Source organism: Cherax quadricarinatus, chromosome 9 (assembly GCF_038502225.1).
Source record: "Cherax quadricarinatus isolate ZL_2023a chromosome 9, ASM3850222v1, whole genome shotgun sequence".
Classification (NCBI taxonomy): Eukaryota; Metazoa; Arthropoda; class Malacostraca; order Decapoda; family Parastacidae; genus Cherax; species Cherax quadricarinatus.
In genome coordinates this window covers 6,173,158-6,200,088 of record NC_091300.1, presented here as the reverse complement: position 1 = coordinate 6,200,088, position 26,931 = coordinate 6,173,158, and the positions used below count along the sequence as shown (strand labels likewise).

Sequence of the window (26,931 nt, the reverse complement as noted above, 5' to 3'; positions counted from 1 at the left end):
GTCCTCCCCCGATCGCCTGATAATAACTCCCCCGTCCCCCTCTCCACCGGGTGGGGGTGTTCCCCCGTGGGCAAAAGGGGACCTAGTGAGCCCCGGCGGTAGGGCTCACTTCACGGTGGAGCACCCAAGGTAGACTTATCACATTGGTATTCCAAAAGAAGACTAAGCCCCGCCTCATCTTCAAGGCAGACTCTAAGTCCTTGACATGTGGATGGAATTTGTGAGGCTTTGTGGTGGCTAAGTAGGTGCGGATATGTGCCTGTTTTTGTCACCACTAAATTGTGTAGTTAGTGGCGCAGGGTTAGTGTCTTCCCCTTAAATGTTAGTGTTTGGAAGGTGCAGTGTGTTGGTAGTGGTGATTAATGACGCTGGTTAGTAGTGATTAGTGGTGATTAGTCAAGCTGTTTAGAAGGCGCTAATTGTTATTGACGGTGGTTTGTTGGTGCTGATTATTAGTACCGTTCCTTAAGGACGCTAATTGTCAGTAGCACTGGTTTAAGGACGCTAATTGTCAGTAGCACTGGTTTAAGGACGCTAATTGTCAGTAGCACTGGTTTAAAGACGCTAATTGTCAGTAGCACTGGTTTAAGGACGCTAATTGTCAGTAGCACTGGTTTAAAGACGCTAATTGTCAGTAGCACTGGTTTAAGGACGCTAATTGTCAGAAGCATTGGTGTAGGACGCTAATTGTCAGTTGCATTGGTTTAAGGACGCTAATTGTCAGTAGCACTGGTTTAAGGACGCTAATTGTCTGTAGCACTGGTGTAGGACGCTAATTGTCAGTAGCACTGGTTTAAGGACGCTAATTGTCAGTAGCACTGGTTTAAGGACGCTAATTGTCAGAAGCACTGGTGTAGGACGCTAATTGTCAGTAGCACTGGTTTAAGGACGCTAATTGTCAGTAGCACTGGTTTAAGGACGCTAATTGTCAGTAGCACTGGTTTAAGGACGCTAATTGTCAGTAGCACTGGTTTAAGGACGCTAATTGTCAGTAGCTCTGGTGTAGGACGCTAATTGTCAGTAGCACTGGTTTAAGGACGCTAATTGTCAGTAGCACTGGTGTAGGACGCTAATTGTCAGTAGCACTGGTTTAAGGACGCTAATTGTCAGTAGCACTGGTTTAAGGACGCTAATTGTCAGTAGCACTGGTTTAAGGACGCTAATTGTCAGTAGCACTGGTGTAAGACGCTAATTGTCAGTAGCACTGGTTTAAGGACGCTAATTGTCAGTAGCGCTGGTTTAAGGACGCTAATTGTCAGTAGCACTGGTTTAAGGACGCTAATTGTCAGTAGCACTGGTGTAAGACGCTAATTGTCAGTAGCACTGGTTTAAGGACGCTAATTGTCAGTAGCGCTGGTTTAAGGACGCTAATTGTCAATAGCACTGGTTTAAGGACGCTAATTGTCAGTAGCACTGGTTTAAGGACGCTAATTGTCAGTAGCACTGGTTTAAAGACGCTAATTGTCAGTAGCACTGGTTTAAGGACGCTAAGTGTCGGTAGCACTGGTTTAAGGACGCTAATTATCAGTAGCACTGGTTTAAGGACGCTAAGTGTCGGTAGCACTGGTTTAAGGACGCTAATTATCAGTAGCACTGGTTTAAGGACGCTAATTGACAGTAGCACTGGTTTAAGGACGCTAATTATCAGTAGCACTGGTTTAAGGACGTTAACTCTTAGTAGCGCTATTTTAAAGACGCTTAATGGCTGGTGGCGGTGGTTAGTGGTCATTAGTGAGGCTGATTACATACGATTAGTGGCGGTAGTTAGCAGGAGGTAAGTGCCAGTGGTGACAAAAATATAGCACTTATTACGTGACAGACTTATTCACTGACTCAGTTACAACATCCTTGATTACCCTAACTTCTGATAGACATTACGTATACTGGAATGTAATAGAGCGTAATAATACTTAGCAGAGTGCCTAGCAGAGTGCCTAGCAGAGTGCCTAGCAGAGTGCCTAGCAGAGTGCCTAGCAGAGTACCTAGCAGAGTGCCTAGCAGAGTGCCTAGCAGAGTGCCTAGCAGAGTGCCTAGCAGAGTGCCTAGCAGAGTGCCTAGCAGAGTGCCTAGCAGAGTACCTAGCAGAAAGCCTAGCAGAGTGCCTAGCAGAGTGCCTAGCAGAGTACCTAGCAGAGTGCCTAGCTGAGTACCTAGCAGAGTACCTAGCAGAAAACCTAGCAGAGTGCCTAGCAGAGTGCCTAGCAGAGTGCCTAGCAGAGTACCTAGCAGAGTGCCTAGCAGAAAACCTAGCAGAGTGCCTAGCAGAGTGCCTAGCAGAGTACCTAGCAGAGTGCCTAGCAGAGTGCCTAGCAGAGTACCTAGCAGAGTGCCTAGCAGAGTGCCTAGCAGAGTGCCTAGCAGAGTGCCTAGCAGAGTGCCTAGCAGAGTACTTAGCAGAGTGCCTAGCTGAGTACCTAGCAGAGTACTTAGCAGAGTGCCTAGCTGAGTGCCTAGCTGAGTACCTAGCAGAGTACCTAGCAGAAAGCCTAGCAGAGTGCCTAGCAGAGTGCCTAGCAGAGTGCCTAGCAGAGTGCCTAGCAGAGTGCCTAGCAGAGTACTTAGCAGAGTGCCTAGCTGAGTACCTAGCAGAGTACTTAGCAGAGTGCCTAGCTGAGTGCCTAGCTGAGTGCCTAGCTGAGTACCTAGCAGAGTACCTAGCAGAGCCCGGCAGTGCCTAGCTGAGTGCCAGCAGGGCCCTAGCAGAGTGCCCAGCAGAAAAGCCTTAGCAGAGTGCCCTAGCTGAGTGCCCTAGCAGAGCACCCTAGCAGAGTGCCTAGCAGTGCCTGCTGAGCCAGCAGAGTACCCTAGCAGAGCCCGGCAGTGGGCCCAGCAGAGTGCCCAGCAGAGTCACAGAGGCCCAGCAGAAAGTCCCTAGCAGAGTACCCTATGAGTACCCGCAGCCCTTAGCAGAGTGCCCAGCTGAGTGCCCACTGGCCCAGCAGAGCACCCTCCAGAAAGCCCAGCAGTGCCCAGCAGAGTGCCCAGGCAGAGTGCCCAGCAGATGCCTAGCAGAATGCCCAGCAGAGCACTCTAGCAGAGTGCCCAGCTGAGCCGCGAGTACCAGCAGAAAGTGCCCTAGCTGGGAGTGCCTGGTGGAGTACCTAGGCAGGGTAGAAAGAAAGCCCTAGCAGAGTGCCCTACAGGCGCCCAGCAGTGCTACCAGAGTGCAGGCTGAGCATCAGCAGAGCAGCAGATGCCCCTAGCGCCATGAGCATAGGCAGTAGCAGAAAGCCCGCAGAGTGCCCAGGCAGGTGCCAGCAGAGTGCCCAGCAGAGTGCCCAGGCAGGTTCAGCAGAGTGCCCAGCTGGAGTACCCGGCAGCTTAGCAGGGGCTGAGCCCGCCCAGCAGACGGAGACCGGCAGAAAGCCCCAGAGTGCCTAGCAGAGGCAGTACTTAGCAGAGTGCCCAGCTAGTAGCGAGTAGCCCTGCCCAGCGAGTGCCAGCTGTCCCTCAGTCTAGCAGAAAGCCCCAGAGTGCAACATTTTTCAACTTTTTATTGTACATTATAGAGAATAATACAGCGTGTGCTAGTTTAGTACAGTAAAAGCCGCGTTAGTAAGTTATTATTGTTATTATTATTAGACGTAGTTGTTGCAGTAGTAGTAGCAGTAGTAAATAGTGGTAGTAATAGTGGTGGTAGTAACAGTAGTAGTAGTAGTAAATAGTGGTAGTTGTAGTAGTGATAGTAATAGTGGTGGTAGTAACAGTAGTAGTAGTAGTAAATAGTGGTAGTTGTAGTAGTGATAGTAATAGTGGTGGTAGTAACAGTAGTAGTAGTAGTAAATAGTGGTAGTTGTAGTAGTGATAGTAATAGTGATGGTAGTAACAGTAGTAGTAAATAGTGGTAGCTGTAGTAGGGATAATAGTAGTGGGGGTAGTAAGAGTAGTATTAATAGTGGTAGTAATTGTATTCACACCAATAAGGGGTCATCATCTTCAAGGAGAGAGAGAGAGAGAGAGAGAGAGATAGAGAGAGAGAGAGAGAGAGAGAGAGAGAGAGAGAGAGAGAGAGAGAGAGAGAGAGAGAGAGAGAGAGAGAGAGAGTACTCTCAAATTAAAAACTGAACAGCACTTGAAGACAAATAAAGTGTGGAAGCGCGACTGGCGCGATGTTTCGCTCCCTGCAGAGTTTACCATACTTGTCAACAACACCCGTCGTTTCACCCTAAGTAGCATCCTTCTTGAGATGATAGTTCAGTGCTTTGTTGACTAACCAAACCCAGTGTAACTGAACCATCTGTGGCTAGGTACAGTGTGCAACTGAACCATCTGTGGCTAGTTATAGTGTGGAGGTGAACCATCTGTGGCTAGTTATGGTGTGCAACTGAACCATCTGGGGCTAGTTATAGTGTGTAACTGAACCATCTGTGGCTAGGTACAGTGTGCAACTGAACCATCTGTGGCTAGTTATAGTGTGGAGGTGAACCATCTGTGGCTAGTTATGGTGTGCAACTGAACCATCTGTGGCTAGTTATAGTGTGTAACTGAACCATCTGTGGCTAGGTACAGTGTGCAACTGAACCATCTGTGGCTAGTTATAGTGTGGAGGTGAACCATCTGTGGCTAGTTATGGTGTGCAACTGAACCATCTGTGGCTAGTTATGGTGTGCAACTGAACCATCTGTGGCTAGTTATGGTGTGCAACTGAACCATCTGTGGCTAGTTATAGTGTGGAGGTGAACCATCTGTGGCTAGTTATGATGTGCAACTGAACCATCTGTGGCTAGGTACAGTGTGCAACTGAACCATCTGTGGCTAGTTATGGTGTGGAGGTGAACCATCTGTGGCTACTTATGGTGTGCAACTGAACCATCTGTGGCTAGTTATGGTGTGGAGGTGAACCATCTGTGGCTAGTTATAGTGTGTAACTGAACCATCTGTGGCTAGGTATAGTGTGGAGGTGAACCATCTGTGGCTAGTTATAGTGTGGAGGTGAACCATCTATGGCTAGCTATAGTGTGGAGGTGAACCATCTGTGGCTAGTTATGGTGTGGAGGTGAACCATCTGTGGCTAGTTATGGTGTGCAACTGAACCATCTGTGGCTAGTTATAGTGTGGAGGTGAACCATCTGTGGCTAGTTATGGTGTGGAGGTGAACCATCTGTGGCTAGTTATGGTGTGGAGGTGAACCATCTGTGGCTAGTTATGGTGTGGAGGTGAACCATCTGTGGCTAGTTATGGTGTGCAACTGAACCATCTGTGGCTAGTTATAGTGTGGAGGTGAACCATCTGTGGCTAGTTATAGTGTGGAGGTGAACCATCTATGGCTAGCTATAGTGTGGAGGTGAACCATCTGTGGCTAGTTACAGTGTGCATAGATCCATCTGTGGCTAGGTATCGTGTGGAGGTGAACCATCTGTGGCTAGTTATAGTGTGGAGCTGAACCATCTGTGGCTAGTTATAGTGTGAAGGTGAACCATCTGTGACTAGTTATAGTGTGGAGGTGAACCATCTGTGGCTAGTTATAGTGTGCAACTGAACCATCTGTGACTAGTTATAGTGTGGAGGTGAACCATCTGTGGCTAGTTATAGTGTGCAACTGAACCATCTGTGGCTAGTTATAGTGTGCAACTGAACCATCTGTGGCTAGTTATAGTGTGGAGGTGAACCATCTGTGACTAGTTATAGTGTGGAGCTGGACCGTCGTGGCTAGTTATAGTGTGGAGGTAAACCATCTGTGGCTAGTTGTAGTGTGGAGGTGAACCATCTGTGGGTAGTTATAGTGTGGATCTGAACCATCTGTGACTAGTTATAGTGTGGAGTTGGACCATCTGTGGCTAGTTATAGTGTGGGGGTGGACCATCTGTGGCTAGTTATAGTGTGGAGCTGGACCATCTGTGGTTAGTTATAGTGTGGAGGTGAACCATCTGTGGCTAGTTATAGTGTGGGGGTGGACCATCTGTGGCTAGTTATAGTGTGGAGGTGAACCATCTGTGGCTAGTTATAGTGCGGATGTGAACCATCTGTGGCTAGTTATAGTGTGGAGGTGAGCCATCTTTGGCTAGTTATGGTGTGAATCTGGAACCATTTGTGACTGGTTTTGGTGTGCTGTTGGAACCATCTGGGGCTAGTTACAGTGTGAAGGTACTCACACTCACACACTCTCTCACCCACACATACTCACACACACTAGCTCATCACACTCACGCACTCACACACTCACCCACACACACTCACTCACACTCACTCATCACGCTCACACACTCACACACTCACTCACCCACACACACTCTCTCACTCACTCACACACTCATCACACTCACATACTCACTCACCCACACACACTCACCCACACAGATGAATCAAAGGGATGTTAGGAAGTATTTCTTCAGCCACAGAGTAGTCAGGAAGTGGAATAGTTTGGGAAGCGATGTAGTGGAGTCAGGATCCATACATAGCTTTAAGCAGAGGTACGATAAAGCTCATGGTTCAGGGAGAGTGACCTAGTAGCGACCAGCGAAGAGGCGGGGCCAGGAGCTTGGACTCGACCCCTGCAACATCAACTAGGTGAGTACAACTAGGTGAGTACATACACACACTCACACACACTCACACACACACTCACTCATCACACTCACATTCACACACTCACTCACCCACATACACTCACACACACACTCACTCATCACACTCACTCACCCACACATACGAACTCACTCACCCACACATACTCACACACACTCATTCACACACTCACACACTCAAAACACACACACTCACACACACACTCACACACACACTCACACATACACTCACACTCACACACTCACTCAACCACACACACACTCGCACACTCACTCAAACACACACTCACTCATCACACTCACACACAAACTCACTCATCACACTCACACACTCGCACACACACACACACACACACACACACACACACACACACACACACACACACACACACACTCATACACTCACAGTCATACACACACACACACACTCACCCACACCCACACCCACACACACTTACACTCACTCACACTCACTCATCACACTCACACTCACACACACATTCACACACACACTCTCACACTCTCACACTCACACACTTGCTCACACTCTCAATCTTAACAATTGCATTAAAATCTTTCACCACCGCCACCACCACTTCCCCCCTCCCTCCTCCACCTTCTCCTCCACCTTCACCACCTACTCCTCCACCTTCACCACCTACTCCTCCACCTTCACAACCTACTCCTCCACCTTCTCTACCTCCTCCATCTTCTCTACCTCCTCCATCTTCTCTGCCTCCTCCATCTTCTCCTCCGCCTGGCGCAAGACAACGTCATCTTAGACTGACGAAATCCTTCAGAAATATAACTTTTGTGTCAAATCAGTTACCAGTTACCTGTTAATGACACAGTCTGTACATGTCTCAAACACGACTCACCACCCAAACCAGCCAGCCAGCCACAGAGCTAGCCAGGCAGCTAGCCAGCTAGCCAGCTAGCCAGCTAGCCAGCTAGCCAGCCAGCCACAGTCAAATAGCCAGGTAGCCACAGTCAGCCAGCCATCCAGTTAGCCACAGTCAGTCACAGTCGACCAGCTAGTCAATCAGCCAGCAAGCCAGTCACCCAGCCAGCCAATCAGCCAGTCACCCAGCCAGCCAGGCAGCCAGCAACAGTCAGCCAGACAACCATAATAGGACACCAACCTCCCTCCTCTTCCTCCTTCCTCCTCTTCCTCCTCTCTCTCTCTCTCTCTCTCTCCCTCTCTCTCTCTCTCCCTCTCTCTCTCTCTCCCTCTCTCTCTCTCTCTCTCATTAAATGTAGCTCAGTATTTTCTCCTCCTCTACTAACTCCCTCTATCATTCTCATCTCCTAATAACATCTTACAGACTAACATACTGAACAACTGACAAGTCTGTACATCGCGACTTCATTTATCCTGAAGTGCCAACAGAGACGAGTCTTCCCTGCCAAAATGCGGTGGTGCTATTAGCACTAAATGGGCCGAGGTGGGTGCTGAGAACGCTAGCGTTCGCGTAGGGGCGTTCGCGTAGGGGCGGCGAGTCGCGGAAATCCGGAGAACCCGATTGTCACTTGGCCAGATTATGGGACTATGACAACACTGCTGGATTATTGTGGAGAGGAGAGAGGGAGGGGAGGAGAAAGGGGGGAGGAGAAGGGAGGGGAGGGACGTGAAGGGAAGGAGGGGTAGGTTAGAGAGACGGGGAGAAGGGAGAAACAGAAGGCGAGAAAGACGGGGAGAAGGAAGGGACAGGAAGGCGATAAATGACAGTAAGAAGGGAAGTGACAGGAGATGGAAGAGACAAGAATGAGAAGGTAAAGGAGACACAGGAGAGAGGGAGAGAAAAAAAGAGAGAGACGAGGATTAGAGAGGGACAGGAGGGAGGATGTGAGAGGGAGAGCTACCACTAAATAGACAGGGGATAGATGGGAGAGAGAGGGAGGATTAGAAGGGATGGGGAGAGACAAGAGATAAGTGAGGATAGAAGGGTGTGAAAGTAGGCAGGCGATGAGAAAGATAGGGAAAAAGGCAAAGAAAGAAAAGGAGAGGTGACGAGGGTAGTGATGGAGAGTACAAGACCTGGAGATGGAAGAGAGAGATGGATGGGTGAGTGGGGAGGTGAGTGATGAGTTTCAGTGAGTGAATAATGAGTAAGAGTGAGTAATAAATGGTAGTGAGTGGCAGGGAGTAATGAATGGCCGTGAGTATAATGGATAGCAGTGAGTGAATAATGAGTGACAGTGATTGTGTGACGAGTTTCAGTGAGTAATGAGTGACAGTGAGTATTAAGTGACAGTGAGTACTGAGTGACAGTGAGTACTGAGTGACAGTGAGTATTAAGTGACAGTGAGTACTGAGTGACAGTGAGTACTGAGTGATAGTGAGTATTAAGTGACAGTGAGTACTGAGTGACAGTGAGTACTGATTGACAGTAAGTATTAAGTGACAGTGAGTAATGAGTGACAGTGAGTACTGATTGACAGTGAGTACTGAGTGACAGTGAGTATTAAGTGACAGTGAGTAATGAATGACAGTGAGTACTGAGTGACAGTGAGTATTAAGTGACAGTGAGTAATGAATGACAGTGAGTACTGAGTGACAGTGAGTATTAAGTGACAGTGAATGCTGAGTGACAGTGAGTATTAAGTGACAATGACTACTGAGTGACAGTGAGTACTGAGTGACAGTGAGTATTAAGTGACAGTGAGTACTGAGTGACAGTGAGTACTGAGTAACAGTGAGTATTAAGTGACAGTGAGTAATGAGTGACAGTGAGTACTGATTGACAGTGAGTACTGAGTGACAGTGAGTACTGAGTGACAGTGAGTATTAAGTGACAGTGAGTAATGAGTGACAGTGAGTACTGATTGACAGTGACTACTGAGTGACAGTGAGTATTAAGTGACAGTGAGTACTGAGTGACAGTGAGTACTGAGTGACAGTGAGTATTAAGTGACAGTGAGTAATGAGTGACAGTGAGTACTGAGTGACAGTGAGTATTAAGTGACAGTGAGTAATGAGTGACAGTGAGTACTGAGTGACAGTGAATATTAAGTGACAGTGAGTAATGAGTGACAGTGAGTATTAAGTGACAGTGAGTACTGAGTGACAGTGAGTATTAAGTGACAGTGAGTAATGAGTGACAGTGAGTACTGAGTGACAGTGAGTATTAAGTGACAGTGAGTAATGAGTGACAGTGAGTACTGAGTGACAGTGAGTATTAAGTGACAGTGAGTACTGAGTGACAGTGAGTATTAAGTGACAGTGAGTACTGAGTGACAGTGAGTACTGAGTGACAGTGAGTACTGAGTGACAGTGAGTATTAAGTGACAGTGAGTAATGAGTGACAGTGAGTACTTATTGACAGTGAGTACTGAGTGACAGTAAGTATTGAGTGACAGTGAGTAATGAGTGACAGTGAGTATTAAGTGACTGTGAGTAATGAGTGACAGTGAGTAATGAGTGACTGTGAGTACTGATTGACAGTGAGTACTGAGTGACAGTAAGTATTGAGTGACAGTGAGTAATGAGTGACAGTGAGTAATGAGTGACAGTGAGTACTGATTGATAGTGAGTACTGAATGACAGTAAGCATTGAGTGACAGTGAGTAATGAGTGACAGTAAGTATTGAGTGACAGTGAGTATTAAGTGATAGTGAGTATTAAGTGACAGTGAGTATTAAGTGACAGTAAGTATTGAGTGACAGTGAGTAATGAGTGACAGTGAGTAATGAGTGACAGTGAGTATTAAGTGACAGTGAGTACTGAGTGACAGTGAGTATTAAGTGACAGTAAGTATTGAGTGACAGTGAGTAATGAGTGACAGTGAGTAATGAGTGACAGTGAGTAATGAGTGACAGCGAGTATTAAGTGACAAAGTATTGAGTGACAGTGAGTATTAAGTGACAGTGAGTACTGAGTGACAGTGAGTATTAAGTGACAGTGAGTACTGATTGACAGTGAGCACTGAGTGACAGTGAGTATTAAGTGACAGTGAGTACTGAGTGACAGTGAGTATTAAGTGACAGTGAGTAATGAGTGACAGTGAGTACTGATTGACAGTGATTACTGAGTGACAGTGAGTATTAAGTGACAGTGAGTACTGAGTGACAGTGAGTACTGAGTGACAGTGAGTATTGAGTGACAGTAAGTATTAAGTGACAGTGAGTAATGAGTGACAGTGAGTAATGTGACAGTGAGTACTGACTGACAGTGAGTACTGAGTGACAGTGAGTATTGAGTGACAGTGAGTAATGAGTGACAGTGAATAATGAGTGACAGTGAGTACTGATTGACAGTGAGTACTGAGCGACAGTAAGTATTGAGTGACAGTGAGTAATGAGTGACAGTAAGTTTTGAGTGACAGTGAGTAATGAGTGACAGTGAGTATTAAGTGACAGTGAGTATTAAGTGACAGTGAGTACTGAGTGACAGTGAGTATTAAGTGACAGTGAGTACTGAGTGACAGTGAGTATTAAGTGACAGTGAGTACTGAGTGATAGTGAGTATTAAGTGACAGTGAGTATTAAGTGACAGTGAGTACTGAGTGACAGTGAGTATTAAGTGACAGTGAGTACTGAGTGACAGTGAGTATTAAGTGACAGTGAGTACTGAGTGACAGTGAGTATTAAGTGACAGTAAGTATTGAGTGACAGTGAGTAATGAGTGACAATGAGTAATGAGTGACAGTGAGTAATGAGTGACAGTGAGTAATGAGTAACAGTGAATAATGAGTGACAGCGAGTAATGAGTAACAGTGAATAATGAGTGACAGTAAGTAATGAGTGACAGTGAGTGAGTAATGAGTGACAGTGAATAAGTAACGAGTGACAGTGAGTACATACGTACACATATACGTACACACACACACACACACGTATACGCGAGAAATGCACACCACATACACGTATATATCAACATTCATGCACGCATACACCTTCACGCACGTGTGCACGCCTGCCACGCACACAACTATGCACACACATGCGTACACACACGCACACAAGTACGAGAGGATCCAGGAAACTGAAAATCTGTATAACCAGTGGAAAGTGATCATGCTGGGCCGGGAGCTGTGGCACGACCCCCGCAGCCACAACTAGGTGAATACACAAGGTAAGAGACTTACTTTGTATTTCTACCTGTATGTGAGGCCCTCTTCAGCAGACTGCTGAAGAGGGCTTGACTTGTAGGATGAAATACACAGTAGTTCATACATACATACATACAAACATACATACATAGCCATCACATGCATATGCTCTCTCTCTATCTTTCTCTCTCTCTCTCTCTCTCTCTCTCTCTCTCTCTCTCTCTCTCTCCCTCTCCCGCCCTCGTTCCTTCTCCCTCTAATTGAGGATCCATTCAGAACACATATTGTCTGCAATCATCCTGGCATTATTATTTCTATTAATATTATATATATATATATATATATATATATATATATATATATATATATATATATATATATATATATATATATATATATATATATATATATATATATATATGCGCCTCACAAACATGTGACTGAAGAACCTATGACCAACAAACATGTGACTAACAAACATATAAGTAACAGACATACGACACGTCTACATTCGTAATAATAATTCTAACAATACACGAGAGGCGCGGTGTGGTAGGCTCACTAGCCCATGCTAGGCAGGTTCCACTCGCACCTGGCCCTCACCACTCGCATTTTTATCTAACCTATTTCAAAAAGTTTCCAAAGTATTAGCGTGAAGGCACTTCTCGTGAGTTTGTTCCACTCGTTTACAACTGTATTGCCAAGGTAGTACTTGCTGTGCTCTCCAAATAGACTCCATTGTTGGGAAATATCTCGGTTCGATTTTTTCAGCACTTTATGCTGTACTTCTATCTCTTTATTCATTTTATCATCTGTACACTTTTATTATCTTTTCTTACTCTGCGCCTTTCTATACAGTACTCTTAATGTATTCGTTTTAACTCTTTTCTGCAGGAAATTATCCATTGTATAGTGTTGAAACTAGAACGGTGCCGTGTAGTCGAAACGAGGCCTTACTCATGAGAGTTTTTTACACTTCTTAGGGAAATGGTAACATGTGCAATATAATGAGACATTTATTAAAGTAATTAATGTGATTGTATTGGGTTTCTCGAGACAGTACATACATACCATGGAGACAGTGACTGTTTGCTAGGAAGTAGGGTGTGAATTATTATTATTATTATTATTATTAGTAGTAGTAGTAGTAGTAGTAGTAGTAGTAGTATAAATAGTAGTTTTTATTGAAAATGATATAAAATACCCACAAATTCATTACACGAGCAACAGTTGAGTATCTTTAGTATTAAAAATATCTTGCTTACACAGTAGACTTCTTCAGTCAAATACAGAGGCAGCAGGTCTGGAACGATATATTTCCAGACTATGGAGCTGAACTCTTCTCCAGGCTGAGGGACTGACCAACTCATATCTCCAAGGTTGATGGACTGATTACATCATTTTCATTTTACTACTATACCTGCTGCCTCTGTTTTGGACTGAAGACTACTCTGTAGGCTACACGTTTTAACAATAAAGATACTATTACTATTACTGCTACTGCAGTAATAGTAATAGTAGTAGTAGTGGAAGTAGCAGTAACAGTAGTAGTAGTAGTAGTAGTAGTATTAGTAGTGGTTAGTGGATGTAGAGATGTCTTCAGTGATGGTTGTGTCGTGTGTCTAAAGTAGGCTTCATGCCAGAATCTCAGAACAATAAAGCTGCCTTTATTTTGCGTAACAGTGATGGCGGCAGAAATAAGGTCTGCCTCTATGCACTTTCGCCTCCACCTGTCTGCTTCTGGGATAACCAGACAGGCAACGATCCACTTCATTAGATGGTTAGTGATGTTCCGATGGTGAACACAGACATCGTTCAGATTGTCACGCATGATGACACGAATATACTCGTTCCGACAAGCCTCGAGAATGAGAGGCATTTCTCCAATATACAGTAAACTTTCCAACACCCGCGTAGGGAATGTTGTAAACACCTGTGTGGGCTACTTCTGGGTGTATGTATTTGGGTTTGTTGAGGGCTTTGCTTGAGACGCTATTGCCCGGGGTGAGTGCTGTAAACATACAGGGAACTCATCAGTTAGTAATTACTCTGGGTTTGCTGGGACTGGCGTCGCTGCGTCAAGTTAAATAAAGATTTGGAAGTTGCGTTCCTTACGACACATAATGAAGAATGTATGGAAAAGAAATCCCCCCCCCCAAAAAAAAAAATAATAATATTAAATAATATTGCATCGTAGTGATTTTTATTACATATTAATATAAGAATATTAATAATTAAAGCTTATGAATAGTCTGAAGTGAGTCTGGTCAGCAGAAGCTGGCCAAGGCTTTCAGTCTCTCCTGTTGATTAATGTTGACTTACAACACTGAATTGCTTACTTTCAAGCCATGACACGTGATCCCCATTCTTCCTTTTTCCTCTCTTCCCTAAGTTCCTTGATGTTGGTGATCTCTCTCTAATTAAGCCTGAATGCCCCACATGCCCTTCGCTTCCCCCTTGATTATAATAATAATAATAATAATCCTCTCTTCCCTAAGTAATCTCTCTCTACCTTCCCCTGCCCTTCCTTCCCTTCCACCTCCTTTCTTCCTTCGCTTGCCTTTTCTTTCCTTCGTAACCCCTCTCTACCTTCCCCTTCCTTTCTTCCCCACGTAACTCCTACTTACTTTCCCTTCCCCTGACATGCCTTCCCTACCCTTCCTCCCCTTCTTTCCCTTCGCTAGAGTAGAGTCATACCAGAGAGAATACAAAGACAGCCATTGACTACCGCCAGAATGCAGAGCCCTGCTAGAGTGAACATAGAGCCTGACAGAGTGAAGAAATACGCGAGAGAACGTAGAAAGCCCCGTCAGAGAGCGTCAAGAGCTCTTCCAAAGAGAGCTTTAAGAGTTCCACCAGTGTAGAACCAGGATGGAGTATAGTGCCTCTGAACTTGAAGCATAGAGCCCCACCAGACAGAGTATAGAGGTTGTGAAGAGAGAGAGAGAAAGAATACAACTCAGAAAGATCACAGAGCATGGCATAGAGTATAGAGCCCAACAAGGGCAATGAACTTTTTCATAGTAAGTATAGAGCCCGTTAGAGTATAGAGCCCCTCAAGAGCAAAGAGCCCTTCCAAATAGCGTATACAGCTGCATCAGAGAGTTTAAAGCCCCGCACAAGAGAATATAAAACCCCTTCAGAAAGTAGAGCCTGATCTATGCAAGAGCATAGAATCTAGTCAAAGACTAGACTCCTGCTAGAGTTTAAAACCCCCATAATAGAATAGTCCCTCTATAAAGAGTATAGAGCCCTTTCAAAGGACTCCACCAGAGAGTAAAGAGCTCCGTTAGGGTATAGAGTACCGCAATAAGGTATAGAAATTTGAGAGAGAGAGAGTAAAGAGCTTTTCAGAGAGAGTACAGAGCCCCAACAGAGGGAACACAGAGCACCACAGGAGTATAGAGCCCCGCAAAAGTATTGAGCCCCAAAAGAGTATAGAATCCCACAAGAGTCTCTCTCTTACATGAAGAGTAACGTCACTTGCAAAGCAGCTGATCAGAGCCACCCGCATCTGAATTATGCTTTGTTATTAATGACGCAGTTGCTGTTTGTGTGTATGTGTGTGTGTGTGTGTGTGTGTGTGTGTGTGTGTGTGTGTGGGTGTGTGTGTGTGTGTGTGTGTGTGTGGGTGTGGGTGTGTGTGTGTGTGTGTGTGTTTCAAAGGCTTCTCGTGATCGCTTCTCTTCCTCGGGTGAGCAAGTGTGATCGGAGTTGACTTCGTGACTGAAATGCAGTGTTCAGGCAGCTTAACCACCGTAGGCAGTTTTTGTATGTGTGTCGCTGCGATGTCCTCAGTGCAGTGTAACACTGATGCTTTTCTTCACTTGGCTGGTGGATTACTGTTTAATGCCACTGTTGAGTGAAAGATGGGAAGATTCTGTTACTGTGCAGTGCCACTGCTTAGTGAGAAATGGGAAGAGTTTCTTTACTGATAAATTGATAAGTGAAAGACAGGGAGTATCTGTTATTGATCATTTGATAGATTTAGTGAAGGATTTTGGTCAGTACTACACGGTTATTGTTTAGGTCCACTGGTCAATGATAAATAGTATCTGTTATTCATTAGTTGATCATTCCCACTGCTCAGGGTAAGATAGTAATAGTTAGTGTAAGCAGAAGGATGTGTTATTAATGAACACACTACCTAGGGGAACAGAGGATGTGTTATTAATGAACACACTACCTAGTGGAACAGAGGATGTGTTATTAATGAACACACTACCTAGAGGAACAGAGGATGTGTTATTAATGAACACACTACCTAGAGGAACAGAGGATGTGTTACTAATGAACACACTACCTAGGGGAACAGAGGATGTGTTATTAATGAACACACTACCTAGAGGAACAGAGGATGTGTTATTAATGAACACACTACCTAGTGGAACAGAGGATGTGTTATTAATGAACACACTACCTAGGGGAACAGAGGACGTGTTATTAATGAACACACTACCTAGGGGAACAGAGGATGTGTTATTAATGAACACACTACCTAGTGGAACAGAGGATGTGTTATTAATGAACACACTACCTAGGGGAACAGAGGATGTGTTATTAATGAACACACTACCTAGGGGAACAGAGGATGTGTTATTAATGAACACACTACCTAGAGGAACAGAGGATGTGTTATTAATGAACACACTACCTAGAGGAACAGAGGATGTGTTATTAATGAACACACTACCTAGAGGAACAGAGGATGTGTTATTAATGAACACACTACCTAGAGGAACAGAGGATGTGTTATTAATGAACACACTACCTAGAGGAACAGAGGATGTGTTATCAATGAACACACTACCTAGGGGAACAGAGGATGTTATTAATGAACACACTACCTAGAGGAACAGAGGATGTGTTATTAATGAACACACTACCTAGAGGAACAGAGGATGTGTTATCAATGAACACACTACCTAGGGGAACAGAGGATGTTATTAATGAACACACTACCTAGAGGAACAGAGGATGTGTTATTAATGAACACACTACCTAGAGGAACAGAGGATGTGTTATTAATGAACACACTACCTAGAGGAACAGAGGATGTGTTATTAATGAACACACTACCTAGAGGAACAGAGGATGTGTTATCAATGAACACACTACCTAGGGGAACAGAGGATGTTATTAATGAACACACTACCTAGAGGAACAGAGGATGTGTTATTAATGAACACACTACCTAGAGGAACAGAGGATGTGTTATTAATGAACACACTACCTAGAGGAACAGAGGATGTGTTATTAATGAACACACTACCTAGGGGAACAGAGGATGTTATTAATGAACACACTACCTAGAGGAACAGAGGTGTTATTAATGAACACACTACCTAGAGGAACAGAGGATGTGTTATTAATGAACACACTACCTAGGGGAACAGAGGATGTGTTATTAATGAACACACTACCTAGGGGAACAGAGGATGTGTTATTAATGAACACACTACCTAGGGGAACAGAGGATGTGTTATTAATGAACACACTACCTAGAGGAACAGAGGATGTGTTATTAATGAACACACTACCTAGGGGAACAGAGGACGTGTTATTAATGAACACACTACCTAGTGGAACAGAGGTGTTATTAATGAACACACTACCTAGAGGAACAGAGGATGTGTTATTAATGAACACACTACCTAGAGGAACAGAGGATGTGTTACTAATGAACACACTACCTAGTGGAACAGAGGATGTGTTATTAATGAACACACTACCTAGGGGAACAGAGGATGTGTTATTAATGAACACACTACCTAGAGGAACAGAGGATGTGTTATTAATGAACACACTACCTAGAGGAACAGAGGATGTGTTATTAATGAACACACTACCTAGAGGAACAGAGGATGTTATTAATGAACACACTACCTAGAGGAACAGAGGATGTGTTATTAATGAACACACTACCTAGAGGAACAGAGGATGTGTTATTAATGAACACACTACCTAGAGGAACAGAGGATGTGTTATTAATGAACACACTACCTAGAGGAACAGAGGATGTGTTATTAATGAACACACTACCTAGAGGAACAGAGGATGTGTTATTAATGAACACACTACCAAGAGGAACAGAGGTTGTGTTATTACTGAACACACTACCTAGAGGAACAGAGGATGTGTTATTACTGAACACACTACCTAGTGGAACAGAGGATGTGTTATTAATGAACACACTACCTAGAGGAACAGAGGATGTGTTACTAATGAACACACTACCTAGTGGAACAGAGGATGTGTTATTAATGAACACACTACCTAGGGGAACAGAGGATGTGTTATTAATGAACACACTACCTAGAGGAACAGAGGATGTGTTATTAATGAACACACTACCTAGTGGAACAGAGGATGTGTTATTAATGAACACACTACCAAGAGGAACAGAGGTTGTGTTATTACTGAACACACTACCTAGAGGAACAGAGGATGTGTTATTACTGAACACACTACCTAGTGGAACAGAGGATGTGTTATTAATGAACACACTACCAAGAGGAACAGAGGTTGTTATTAATGAACACACTACCAAGAGGAACAGAGGTTGTGTTATTACTGAACACACTACCTAGAGGAACAGAGGATGTGTTATTACTGAACACACTACTCAGTGAAAGAGGATCTGCTATTTCTCCCTCGTACTGCTTAGCAAAAGAGAGGATCTCTTATTCATTGATTTCACTTATTAATCCCACATCTCAGTAAAATATGGGAAGAATAAAAAAAAAAAACATACCACGGGCGGGAATTGAACCCGCGGTCAGAGAGTCATTACGATTTCGTGAGTCATGGAAAGAATGGCCAGTTAGTGCTGTCTCCTCTGGCTAGAGCGTTGGATCACAATGAACACCAGAATATCCATTTCTTGTACACTGGCTTCAAGAGTTTGTTTTCCAGCATATCTGCCTTGTAATTTCATCCCCCAAAACATGTGATTAGCCCAGGAACCTTATTCCTAGTGCTAGGTGGCCAGTGACAGCAAAGATATAAAGAATCTTGCCCATCCGTCTTACCTGTCTCAGGAATCGATCCTGGGACGTCTCGCTTGTGTGCCGAACGCTCTGACCACTGAGCCACGGGTAAACCAACCCAAAATGTCCTCTTGTCTTATATCAGATAAGTGCATACTATACGAGAATAGAGTTGGCGAAATACATTGAAAATCTAAGCTTTGTTTTAGTAGAACATTATATGGTTTTGTGAATGATATGAAGAGTTGATGAGTGAACCAGTAAATAAGGTTTCATCTCATACAAACTCTATATGTTCTACGAGGTGCATCTTAGGGTCATAATACTGAATAAACAAGTGCAGTGGAAACCCCACTCACTGGTGGCTGTTGTGATGCTGAGTTCACTTTCATCCCTTGAAGTGTGTATGCGTCAGTAACCTGAGAGTCGAACTAGTGGCAAAAACGCGAAGTGGTGACGCCCCCGTTGAGGAAGGCGCCAGCCCTTGAGGCATGCCGCGTGGCTTACCTGTTCTTAGCCGCTGCTGCTCTGTCTCGCTGCCTCCGGTTCTTGAACCAGTTGCCAACTTGTGTAGGAGTGAGACCCGTGGCCGAGGCCAGCTCCCTCTTCTTGCTGGGGTTGGGATAGGGATCCTGCAGGTAGGACTCACGAAGTAGAGATCTTGTGCGTTCCTTGAAGCAGTGGGTTTTCTGTTCGCCGTCCCAGATGGTCCTAGGAAAGGGAAACTTCTTGCGAACTCTATACTTGTCGACTGGGCCCAGCGGGCGACCACGAAGACGCTCTGCCTCCTGGTAGTGCGCCTCCAGCCACAGCGCCTGTAGCCGCGCGTGGGAAGGTTTCGAGAATCGTTGAGACTCCAGGATAGCGTAGAGCTCTCGGAAGTTTCCCACGTGGAAGGAGACGAGGGCTCGCGCTCGCAGCACCGCCTCGTGTTTGTTGAGGTCGTGAAGGTGCGGGTGAGCCACTGGTAACGACCACAAGAACCGTCCAAGACGCTCCATATCACCACTTTCTTCTAGAGTCTCGCAGACGGCGGCCACTTGGGCGGCGGTGAAGGAGAGTGAGGGTAGCGGCACCATCGGTGTCGGCACCACAGGACTGCTAGAACCTCCTAAACTCCCGGCGTTCGCCGCATTGGCGCTCAGGGCGTTTAGTGCCGAGAACGTACCGAAGGAACCGAAAGATCCCAGGCTATTGAGTCCAGTCATGAGCGCCATGTTGGGCTGCAGCGCCCGCAGCAGGTCCGCGACGGAGGACGCCAGCTTGGCGGTTTCAACGGCAGGCGAGGACTCCAGCGAGGCCGCCGCGCAGTGCCGCTGGCGGGCCAGGAGGCGGGGCTCCGCACTGCCTCGCCCTCCAGGAGCCACTTCCACCAATCACCGCCTCGCTCCGCCCTTAACCCTACCCATATAGCTGTTCTTACATGCCATTGGCTGCCCGTCCACCGTCGCCATGACAACGCTGTCAATCATCGACCGGTCTGCCAATCAGTGGCGGGCAGCGGCGACGCTCGGTGGCGGCTCGCGTTACGGCCGTGTTGATTCGGTAACAGAGCCCGGCCTCTGATAGGCAACTTAGCGCCGCCACCCGGGCCTCAGTAATGGAATAATGGGGGACCAGGTCTATCGACCGGGCGCGCCGCTCCCTGGCTAACACACAGCAATACCGCCTTTCTATCCGTAGACACAAGGACCAAGCCCTGAGGGTCACCCCGACGATCAATCGAGGGTCAGCAGCGTGTCTGATCACCTCCCAGATACCCGACACCACGCCCACACCCTCACAGTGCCATTATCCAGTCCTCACGCACCCAGCACCATTATCCTGCTCTTCCTTCCACACATACAGACGCAACCAAAAACATCATCCTTGTTGCCTTTGAGACTTGACAATAGTCACCGAGGCGACCGAAACATCGTCTATTTCCCATTACCAATTCGTGGGTTTCTTGTGAAATGCCAGGACCATTATTTTACCAGATTTACTCAGTACTATTATCCTCCACTCCTCCCCCTTCCCCCCCACACACACGAGCACCATTATCCTGCCTCAAACTCTCAACAAAACCTACGGTGATGTTATAAATCATCGTATTTGTCATTATTTAATTTACACTTACCATGATTTTTTTATATACGGTCGATTTGTATCTTAGACATGACTTTTGTTTTCTGGTCTTCGTCTTTCCTGGGATTTATATTCCTTGACCACTTAAAAAAAAGGACACTAGTCAGTCAACGGTTTAATTGTTAGGAACGATCTATTGCAGCGTCTACAACATGTTGGTTTGTTATAGACGTATGCCACATGTGGTGTTGCAGACGTATGCCACATGTGGTGTTGCAGACGTATACCACATGTGGTGTTGCAGACGTATGCCACATGTGGTGTTGCAGACGTATGCCACATGTGGTGTTGCAGACGTATGCCACATGTGGTGTTGCAGACGTATGCCAAATGTGGTGTTGCAGACGTATACCACATGTGGTGTTGCAGACGTATGCCACATGTGGTGTTGCAGACGTATGCCACATGTGGTGTTGCAGACGTATACCACATGTGGTGTTGCAGACGTATGCCACATGTGGTGTTGCAGACGTATGCCACATGTGTTGCAGACGTATGCCACATGTGGTGTTGCAGACGTATACCACATGTGGTGTTGCAGACGTATGCCACATGTGGTGTTGCAGACGTATACCACATGTGGTGTTGCAGACGTATGCCACATGTGCTGTTGCAGACGTATGCCACATGACGTGTCGCAGACGTATGACCCATGTGGTGTTGCAGACGTATGTCACATGTGTTGTAGACGTATGTTACATGACGTGTTGCAGACGTATGTCCCATGTGGTGCTGCAGACGTATGCTCCCAGCTGAAGTGGCGTAGGAGTATGTCACACGCGATGTTATATGTTGTCACGTGATCACTGCTGATGTTGCAGATACGTACCACATGTTTTGGTGCTGCAAACGTATGTGACATGTGTTGTTGCAGATAAATCCTTCAAATTGTAATGTTGCATATGTGTCTTATTCAGCAATTTATCGGTATTGTATACCCCTGATTTACTGATACTTATACCACGTTAACAGTAAAAAATTGAACAGAAGATGGGCAGTTGTATGTCCGAGAAAACTTAATAGCTGCATACAAACAGGTATGAAGGCTGAAGGAGGATAAAGAGAGTCTGTCTGGGTAAACTTACAAGGAGAACATAAACAGTTTATTTAAGGTGTGATATATCGACCCCGAACTTGGAGAGCGACAAGGGAGACAGACCTCTTTGGGACGAAATTGTTAATTAAGGCTTAACCTCAAGACGATGTAGTAATTCCAGGGGATTTTGATTTCAGCTAAATTGACTGGAAGTTTTTGACTAGGAATTTAGCGTCCAACCACTTTCTAGAAGTAGTCGAGGACTCCTTTTCAAGGTAGTGTGTGTGACAGAACCAACCAGACGTAAATAAGGAGACCGAAGTAAACAACTTATAAATCACGAATGAGCTTGACACAAGTGATCACGAATCTATTTATTACCTTTAACATTAACTTGGAAATGATAACAAAGATAACGTAGTAAAGGTCTCAGACTTTTGTTCTCCAGATTATAAAGGACTTAGAGCACCTGTCTAGCACCTGCGGGTCATCATATGACTAAGCGTCGGGAAACATTTCTCCTGTTTCCTGACAAACGTTATATCTACTTATCCAGCACTGACTGCTGGTCCCTGGCTGGTGATCTGTTGAGGAAGATCTTACAAACAGTAACAACGTACCCAAATTATTGGTGCTTTCTTCCTTCCTTTTCTTGGATTGAACCTGGTCACCTCCCACTCCCTATGGGATGAATGATCCTACGAGTTTAGCGCTTCTCCATGAATATATTAAGTAATTTAGACAGTAGTTCATACTTGCTGACTGCAGCGCGACAGTCCAGACTCTTGAAGACGTGACCACCACCTGACAAAATTATTCTTGAAATTAATAATTACATTAATCCTCGCTCCTGCCAATATCCTTTTTAAACAAAGTTCCTTGTAGGCTAAGCTTTTCCTAAATAAATGTGACAAATATATTCACCCAACAGTTTGTCAGTATTGGCACGTCTTGTACCGGTACTCTGTCACCCTTAGGAGTTTTTCCTGCACATTTTTGTCCACTCATAAGCTAAAACTAGAGAAGCATAGACGAGTAGTTCCACACTAGATAGGTCCCACTCACACTCAGCAGTGCAGAAGACTTACTGGTCTATAATAGGCAGGTCTCACTAACACCCAGCACTACAGTAGACATGCTGGTTCATGCTAGACAGGTCACGCTCACATTCAACACTACGGTAGAGCAACTTATCCTGACCACATATATATATATATATATATATATATATATATATATATATATATATATATATATATATATATATATATATATATATATATATATATATATATATATATAACGCTCTTCTTGCCGAATAAGGCAATTGAAAATTTGTGTATGTAATAATTTCGCAAAAATCATTCTGAACCTAACGAACAAAAATATTTTCAATATATTTATTTATTACTAATTAATTTTAAACTTATCTAAAATATATTTAGTTGGATTAGGCTAAATTAAATTTCGCTTGTTATAATAAGGTTAGGTAAGTTTTCTAAGGTGCTTTCGGTACAGAATTATTATTTTTTACATAATACAGAATAGAGAGAATGTTTGATACAGCAACACAAGATACAGTTTAAGACGTATTAATTTGTGGAATTTTTCACCTGTACAACAGAATTCCTTCTTTCTTCTTTTTCTTCTTCTTCTTCTTCTTCTTCATTTTCATCATCTTCTTTTTCTTCTTCTTCATTTTCATCATCTTCTTTTTCTTCTTCTTCTTTTTCATTTTCAGCATCATCTTCTTCTTCGTCTTCTTCTTCTTCTTCTTCTTCTTCTTCTTCTTCTTCTTCTTCTTCTTCTTCTTCTTCTTCATTTTCATCATCTTTTTCTTCTTCTTCATTTTCATCATCATCTTCTTTTTCTTCTTCTTCTTCATTTTCATCATCATCTTCTTCTTTTTCTTCTTCATTTTCATCATCTTTTTCTTCTTTTTCTTCTTCTTCATTTTCATCTTCTTCTTCTTTTTCTTCTTCTTCTTCTTCATTTTCAGCATCTTCTTCTTTTTCTTCTTCTTCTTCTTCTTCATTTTCAGCATCATCATCTTTTTTTTCTTCTTCTTCATTTTCATCATCATCTTGTTCTTTTTCTTCTTCTTCTTCTTCATTTTCTTCTTCATCTTCTTCTTCATCTTCTTCATCTTCTTCTTCATCTTCTTCATCTTCTTCTTCTTCTTGTTCTTATTATTATTGTTATTATTATTATTATTGTTATTATTATTATTATTATTATTATTATTATTATTATTATTATTACTATTATTATTATTATTAGTAGTAGTAGTAGTAGTAGTAGTAGTATTTATATTACATTATTATTATCATTTGTTGCTTCATTAGATTGAAAGTTGATCATCAACAAAATAATGATAAACCTTGTCTAACACCCATACACCACTAGTCAAAGATTCTCTAATACACAGTACAAGGATTAGCGTAAACTTTAAGTGTGAATATACAGAGACGTATAATTATCTTTGTATATACATCGCTGCTTTCACTGTATACACATTAAGGGATATATTTTCTTTATGAGAGAATCATAGTGGGTTGATTGGTTAATTAGGGTTAAAGCCTGTTAATTCAACATGTGACCTGTTTACCACAAGTGTAAGTTTATGGAAATTAAGGTATTATTGTATATATATATATATATATATATATATATATATATATATATATATATATATATATAATAACAATAGTGCAGTATTTTGTTTAATAATGGCATTATTATATATTATTTCTCTAGTGCAAAGTTGTCTCTGTTTCAGAGCCAAAAGCCTTTCTTTTTAACTTTAGTAATGTATACAGAAGAAGGTGTTACTAGCCCCTTGCTCCAGGCATTTTAGTCGCCTCTTAAGACACGCATGGCTTACGGAGGAAGAATTCTGTTCCACTTCCCCATGGAGATAAGAAGAAATAAAGAACAAGAGCTAATAAGAGAATAAAAGAACACCCATATGGGTGTGTAGATACATATTCGTGTACACGCATGTGTAGTGTGAGATAAGTGTCAGTAGAGATAACAAGATATACCTGCTATCCCGCGTGTTTATGAGACAGAAAAAAGACACCAGCAATCCTGCCATCATGTAAAACAATGACAGGTATCCGTTTGACATTCACTTGGCAGGACGGCAGTGCCTCCCTGGGTGAATCTTTTAAAAGACTCTTTATCAGTACAGGAAAAATATAAAATCCTGGATATATTCTGATACGGGTTTGAAAGGTTGTCATGTTAAGTGTTTGGCGAAAGTGAGATTAGATAGGTGCTTAGCGAAGGTGAGATCAGGTTAGGTGTTTGGCGAAGGTGAGATCAGGTTAGGTGTTTGGCGAAGGTGAGATCAGGTTAGGTGTTGGCGAAAGTGAGATCAGGTTAGGTGTTTGGCGAAGGTGAGATCAGGTTAGGTGTTTGGGGGAGGTGAGATCAGGTTAGGTGTTGGCGAAGGTGAGATCAGGTTAGGTCCTTGGTGAAGGTGAGGTCAGGTGTAGGTGAAGTGTTCGGTCACAGAGGTCAGGTAATGTTGGATGTTGTCAGAGCTGAGGGATCAGCTCCTGGTAAGCTGTACGTCCTGTGTTGTTCCAAACATGTTTTTTTTTTTTTGCGACAGGTTTTGCTAAAACGTACATTCATTTGTTCTGTGAGATGGTATTTCTGGGATAAATAACTGTGGAGTCCAGACATAAGCGTCACCCTGTTACTCTTCTGGTACAGAACAGATGTGCATGTGTTTGTGTGTCTTCCGCTGTACCGCACATGTATTCCCGTGACATCACTCCTGTAACCGTGTTTGTGTTCCTGTAATCCAGTGTCCAAAACTCTGGCGATCCCTCACATGGGATGCTCTGAATCCCAGCATCATGTGACTGACTTACTGATGAGCGGAAGAGACACTGTAAACAGCTATCACTGCGAGAACCTAAACAGTAACGTGTATACTTTCCCGGACTTTATAAAGCCTCAAGTAGGCGAGACGTCGTAATAATAAAAGATTTTCTTTTGTTATGCACACAGACACACTCAAACTACGTGTATTGTAGAGTTTTCATATTACAGACAAATGTACACCGTAGTGTTTGTAATATTCATCAATATATTTCGTAGTGTTTGTAATATTCCTCAATATATTTCGTAGTGTTTGTAATATTCCTCAATATATTTCGTAGTGTTTGTAATATTCCTCAATATATTTCGTAGTGTTTGTAATATTCCTCAATATATTTCGTAGTGTTTGTAATATTCCTCAATATATTTCGTAGTGTTTGTAATATTCCTCAATATATTTCGTAGTGTTTGTAATATTCCTCAATATATTTCGTAGTGTTTGTAATATTCCTCAATATATTTCGTAGTGTTTGTAATATTCCTCAATATATTTCGTAGTGTTTGTAATATTCCTCAATATATTTCGTAGTGTTTGTAATATTCCTCAATATATTTCGTAGTGTTTGTAATATTCCTCAATATATTTCGTAGTGTTTGTAATATTCCTCAATATATTTCGTAGTGTTTGTAATATTCCTCAATATATTTCGTAGTGTTTGTAATATTCCTCAATATATTTCGTAGTGTTTGTAATATTCCTCAATATATTTCGTAGTGTTTGTAATATTCCTCAGTATATTTCTTAATGTTGTTTTGATTATTTTTTTGCCGTAAAAACTGATTTGAAATGTTAAGGATCTTCAGTAGAGAGAGAGAGAGAGAGAGAGAGACGAGGAGGAGGAAAGAGAGACAAGAGAAGTAAGAGAATAAATAAAGAAAGGGAAGAGGGAGATGGCATGGCAAAAATAAATTTCCCATCAGTTTAGTTCCTTTGACTTGCCGGTTCTTCAAAGAGTATTTGTGATAGATTGATTATATAAGCAATCAAGAAGACTTTTGTAAAACACTAATACAAATATTCATACGAGGAAGTAACACGAAAGACGACGAGATATATATATATATATATATATATATATATATATATATATATATATATATATATATATATATATATATATATATATATATATATATATTACAAAGAAATATGAGTATATGAAAAAAAGTGCGTGTGTACATTACCATAAAATCATTTTGTAAAAGTCTGTCAATAAACAAAAAGTTCGTCGAGAAAGGAAGAGTGCGGTGAGGAGCCGAGGAGCCGAGGAGCCGTGAGGACGAGGACCCGTTAGGGCGAGGTCCCATGA

The 26,931-nt window shown here is 43.3% G+C and overlaps 1 protein-coding gene and 1 long non-coding RNA gene across 2 annotated transcripts in view; one reads left to right on the top strand and one right to left on the bottom strand.

Moving 5' to 3' along the window:
* Window positions 1–20,595, bottom strand: part of LOC128686184 (homeobox protein SIX3-like) — a 196,202-nt gene extending 175,607 nt beyond the window's left edge. Inside the window, exon 1 of the mRNA XM_053772971.2 lies at window positions 19,072–20,595. Coding sequence (XP_053628946.1) covers window positions 19,072–19,781 — 710 coding nt within the window. The 5' untranslated portion in view covers window positions 19,782–20,595. The remainder of the gene's footprint in view (window positions 1–19,071) is intronic.
* LOC138852458 (uncharacterized) overlaps window positions 1–26,931 on the top strand; it is a 308,897-nt gene that overhangs the window by 77,997 nt on the left and 203,969 nt on the right. The gene's annotated exons all lie outside the window — the stretch shown is intronic.